The sequence below is a fragment of the Belonocnema kinseyi genome, chromosome 8, assembly GCF_010883055.1.
Source record: "Belonocnema kinseyi isolate 2016_QV_RU_SX_M_011 chromosome 8, B_treatae_v1, whole genome shotgun sequence".
In the NCBI taxonomy this organism is placed as follows: domain Eukaryota; kingdom Metazoa; phylum Arthropoda; class Insecta; order Hymenoptera; family Cynipidae; genus Belonocnema; species Belonocnema kinseyi.
This window is the reverse complement of record NC_046664.1, coordinates 66,426,254-66,431,571: the sequence shown is the minus strand read 5'-3', so window position 1 is coordinate 66,431,571 and position 5,318 is coordinate 66,426,254. Positions and strand designations below refer to the sequence as shown.

Genomic DNA, 5,318 nt, shown 5'->3' with positions numbered 1-5,318 from the left:
TTGGAAAGTGAACTAGAATCTTCCTTGTATGAAAATTAAACTATTTTTTTAATGTTATGTTTTTAATTTATCTATTTTATAAGAAATTTTACATTCCTGGAATAAAAATTCAACTATTCGATTTAAAATTCAACTCTTTTTTGAAAGATAGTCTTTTTGATTTTAAAACTTACCTGCTTTAGCAGAAATTACATCTTTCGTTGATAAAAATGCAACAGCTTTGGTTGAAAATTCTGCTGTTTTTTATATAAATTGCACTATTTCGTAGAAAATTTACTTTATGTCTAAAGTTAATATTCTGGTATTGTAAAGGGAACTAAAATTTTTTTCTGTACGAAAGATAAAATTGAAAAAATGGTCTTTATTAAAAATTGATCAGTTTTGGTACAAAATTCATCTTTCCTGGATAAAATGCAACTGATTGGTTGAAAAATCAACAATTTTGTTGAAAGTTATTCTTATTGTTTGAAAATTCAACTGTTTCATTGAAAAATTAACTATTTTGTGGAAGATTTAATTTTGGTTAAATTCATCTGTTTGAAGAGAACTTTCATTATTTCTTGATAAAAATGGAACTCTTTAGTAGATGATTCAACAATTTGTTTGAAATTTTATCCTTTTTTATTTAAAATTCGTCTTTTTGGATCCAAAATTCGTCTTTTTGTATTGAAATTTCAATTTTTTTGTAGCAGCTTACTTCTTATTGAAAAATTAACATTTCGATCGTGAAAACCTGAGATTTATATTTTTATTATAAAATTCAAGTTTAAATTTCTTTTTTTTTTTAATTGAAGGCTTACGTCTGCTTGTATATTTTCCTTTTATATGGTTTGAAATTAATTTTAAAAACTGCTTGAAGATTCAACAAATTATATTAAATTTCATTTATTTCTTGAGTGAAAAAACTTCATATCTTAAAAATTCATCTTTTTATTTAAAAAATTCTTTGTTTGTGTAAATTTCATCTTTTTCGGTTAAAAGTTCAACTATTATCTTAAACTATTAATTATTTTGTTGAAAATTAAAGTATTTTTCTAAAAAGCCAGAAACGGTAGAAATATTTTGTTACAGCCTGTAATCCGTTACGTAATTTAAGTACGGTCCCTTCCTGCATTTAACTATTTTGTTGAAATTTTTTTGTTTTTTTTTTGTTTTGAAATAAATTTTTTTAACTGAAAATTTAGCGATTCTATTTTTGTTAAAAAATTGATCGGCTTTAGTTAAAAATGTAAGTATCTCGTTGAAACTGCACGTATTTTTTTGGAAATTTACCAGTTTTTTGCAATATTTTCTCTCTCTTGACAAAAAAACAACTTTTTTAGTTAAAAATTCAACACATGTTGGAAAAAGTCGTATTCTTTTGACGAATTAAACTGATTTTAATAATTAAAATTAAAGTCCTTTCTGGTTGAAATATCAACTACTACATTTTCCATTCAGAATTAATCTTTTTTGGGATTAAAATTGTATTGCTTCATTAGGAATTAAACTCTTTTGTTAAACATTAATTTTTTGTGTTTAAAATTAATGATTTTAATTAAAAATGCATATTTTTGCTTGAAAATTGAGCTGTTTCGTTGGAAATTTGTTTTACCTTGGACGAATATTTAACTAATTAATTTGTTTAATTATCTTTTTTGATTATAAATTCGTTTTTTTTTGTAGAAATTAATTTTCATGTTTAAAACTTCATCCTGTTGTATTAAAATTCAATGATAGTGTGCATTTTCAATTAAAACGACGAATTTTCTCACAAGATTCATTTTGTACCGAAAGAATACTTAAATTTTCAGTAAAAAAATCATTGAAAAAAAATTAACAAAATATTTATTTTTTCAACCAAAGAAATAAATTATGAACTAACATGATAAATTTTAAACAACAAAAAACTAATTGTAAATCGAATAACTAAGTTTTCATCCAAAATTGAAATTTTAACCAAAAAGATTAGTTTTTTACCAAGAAAGGCGAGTTTTCATCAAAAGACATGAATTTACGACTTAAAAAGATAATTTTTTCAACCAAAAATGGCATAATTATATTACTAGTTTAAAAAATTAATTCGAAAAAAATAATATTGAACAAAATTGTCAAATGCGCAACCAAAGAAATTAATTTTTAACAAAATTTATGAAATATTAATCAGAAGAAAATGGATTTCCAAAAAAATTGTTCAATTTTCAAACAAATGAATGAATTTTCAGCCAGAAAGATACATTTTATACCTGGAAAAGGTGAATTTTTAACAAAATAGAAGAATTTACAAATAAAAAAGATAAATTTCGAACCTGAAATCGAATAGTTAAATTATAAGTTGAAAAAATGATTTCTGATTCGAAAAAATCGTATTTTCAACCAAACCGATGAATTTTCAGCCAAAAAGATTAACTTTTCATCAAGAAAGGCGTTTTTTAAAACAAAATATATGAATTTACAACTTTGAAAAATTACAACTAAAAATGGAATAGTTAAATTATCAGTCAAAAAAACAATTTTTAATTCGAAAAAATCGAAGTTTTAACCCAACGGATGAATTTTCAGCCGAAAAAATTAATTTCCTACCAAAAAAAGGTGAATTTTTAACAATATAGATGAATTTACAACTAAAAAAGATCAATTTTGAACCTAAAATGGAATAGTTAAATTATCGGTTAAAAAACTAATTTTTAATTCGAAAAAAACTAATTTTAAACACAACTGTACAATGTGCACCAAAGAAATGATTTTTTAACAAAAATGATGAATTTTTAATCAGAAGAGAACGAATTTTTAACTTAATAGTTACATTTTCAACCAAATGAATGAATTTTCAGCCAAAAGGTTGATATTCTACCAAGAAAAATGAATTTTTAATAAAATAGATGGATATGCAACTAAAAAACATTAATTTTTAACTAAAAATTTTAGTCAACTAAAAAGATGAATTTTTAACAAAAGAGATTAATTTTTTAACAAACAATATGAATCTTTAACAAAATAGTTTTATTTTCAACTAAAAAATATAAATTTGGTTGCAAAAATGGAATAGCTACATCTTTAGTTGAAAAATTTATTTTTAACTGAAAAAATTAGTCAATAAAATACATATACAATAAAAAAAGATCATTTTCATTCAAAAATGAAATAGTTAAATCATAAGATAAAAAAATAATTTGTAAGAACAAGAAAAAGACGAACTTTTAACCAAATTTTAAAAATTATAACTAAAAAAATAAATTTTTAAACAAAAAGAAGAATTTTCAACCGGAAAACTGATTTTTTAACAAATAAGTTCAACGTTCAACCAAGTAGTTTCATTTCCAACTAATACAGATAAATTTTTATCCGAAAATGAAATATTTAAATTTTCAGTTCAATGAATTAATTTACAACACATAAAAATTAATTTTCAACAAAATAGTAAAATTTGCAAGCAAAGGAACGATTATTTACAAAATAATTTCATTTTGAAACCCTTTTCTCTCGTGTTTCAACTGAAATGCGAAATTTTTATTAAAAATTCATATATTTTCGGTTGAGAATTCAACTTCTTGTTTGAAAATGAATTTTTTTGGTTGAAAGTTCATGTTTTTGAATTAAAAATTCGATTATTTAGCCGAAAATTTTGGTTTTGTTTGTTAATTTCAACAACTTTTTTTAGTATTCTTGAAAAATCTTTTTTTTATGAAAATTAATTTATTTGAGGAAATTAAAATTTTTTTTCAAAAATGCAACTGCTTGGTAAAAAATATCAAATATTACATTCTAGTTTAAGAATCTATTTTCTCAGATGAAAATTGAACTTTTTTGTAGAAAATTCTTCTTTTTTTTTAATATCATGATTGGAACTTAAATTTTCTAATTAAAAATGTGTAGTAAATTCTTCTTTTCTGCGTTCAATTAGACATTTATATTTTGTAGATATTATTTCATATTAATAATAAATAAAATACGTTAAAACAATATAGTAAGAATATTCTTAACAAATAATTGTAGGAAAATTTGCTTACCATTTCAAAATGATTAAGGTGGAACCTCATTGCCACACCTCGGGACGATTTTCAAATATCTAAATATTTTTGTTTTTAACATGCTTCAACGTGCAACGAACAAATTATCAACTAAAATAGTTATAGCGTTAAAAATGTCATATATGGTAAATAAAGTCCACTTATTTCGGGAGTTATTTTTGCCTGTCCAAGGTAAAAAGACACATGTGTGACTATGCGGTTTAAGGCTATTTTTTACACCTGGAAATGGAAACGATGACCTAAAAGCCTACTTTTTCCGGAACTAATTTCGTGTGGTCATTGTTGTCAGTAACTTTCAAAACATGTTATCATTTACAGCTTAGGAAATTCTCTAAGAAATACTTCTTTGTCTGCGGAAAAATGAAGAAACTCATTTTAACTCTACAGTTCTTCGCTTTTGTATTTCTCAATATTGTTCGTAAGTAAAGCACAATATAATAATACCGAATTAATCATATATTTTAATGTCTTATGTGGTCAATATTCCAAGTTTTTTTGTTATAAATTATAAATAAGTTATAAATTTCATTGTTATAAAAACACTTGTTACAAGTTATTCTTTCTAATATATATTTTTTAAATCCAATTGAAATAAAACACAACGTGCATTTTCAAGTAGATGGCCACGTTGTCATTTTCACCCGGGATGCCAGCATATGTTTAACTAGATCATAATATGCACGTGCCTAATAGATTATTATTTAAAACGTATTGCATATGTTTATTTATTTTCATTTTTTTATAAATTCAATTTAATTGCATGGCCAAGTGAATTGCCACGTCGGCTTTTTCACTTGGGATGCTAACATATGTTTCACTAGATTATATTGCCCACGCGCCTAATCGACTATTATTTCGATAATATTCTACTAGAACTCTGAATATACGAGAAGTTCGGGAATCATGTAGTCCAAAGATACAGCCGTGAAATGGCCACTCAATATCTTTGTCTTTGTCTTACTCCAGTGACGCTTAGATTTCGGGGGTTATGTGTGAGAATGCACACAAGCCTACTATGCACACGCGCACGTCGAATTCAAGGCGGCCAGCACTCGCCCGCGCTTGAATTTTAAATGGGGCAGAGATAGAGGCGACAAAATTCCGTTTCTTCCTTTGGAGTCGGGACGCTCGCATCTGTCGAGTATTCTTATTTTCAAAGCTCGTATCTTTGGAGTTTGAATGTACATGCACAGGCTAACTCAGGGTGAATAAGACACAGGCTAAATCCGTTTCAGTTTCTTTAAAAATCAAAACCCTGAAATGCTGGATTTTTTAAACTACGAATACGGATTCAGCGACCTCAAAAAC

At 25.1% G+C, this 5,318-nt stretch overlaps 1 protein-coding gene across 1 annotated transcript in view; it reads left to right on the top strand.

Annotated features, from left to right (window-relative positions):
• Positions 1-4,334: 4,334 nt before the first annotated feature.
• LOC117179032 (titin-like) overlaps positions 4,335-5,318 on the top strand; it is a 10,857-nt gene continuing 9,873 nt past the window's right edge. Inside the window, exon 1 of the mRNA XM_033370655.1 lies at positions 4,335-4,428. Within this exon, the coding sequence (XP_033226546.1) occupies positions 4,371-4,428 (58 nt within the window). The 5' untranslated portion in view covers positions 4,335-4,370. The remainder of the gene's footprint in view (positions 4,429-5,318) is intronic.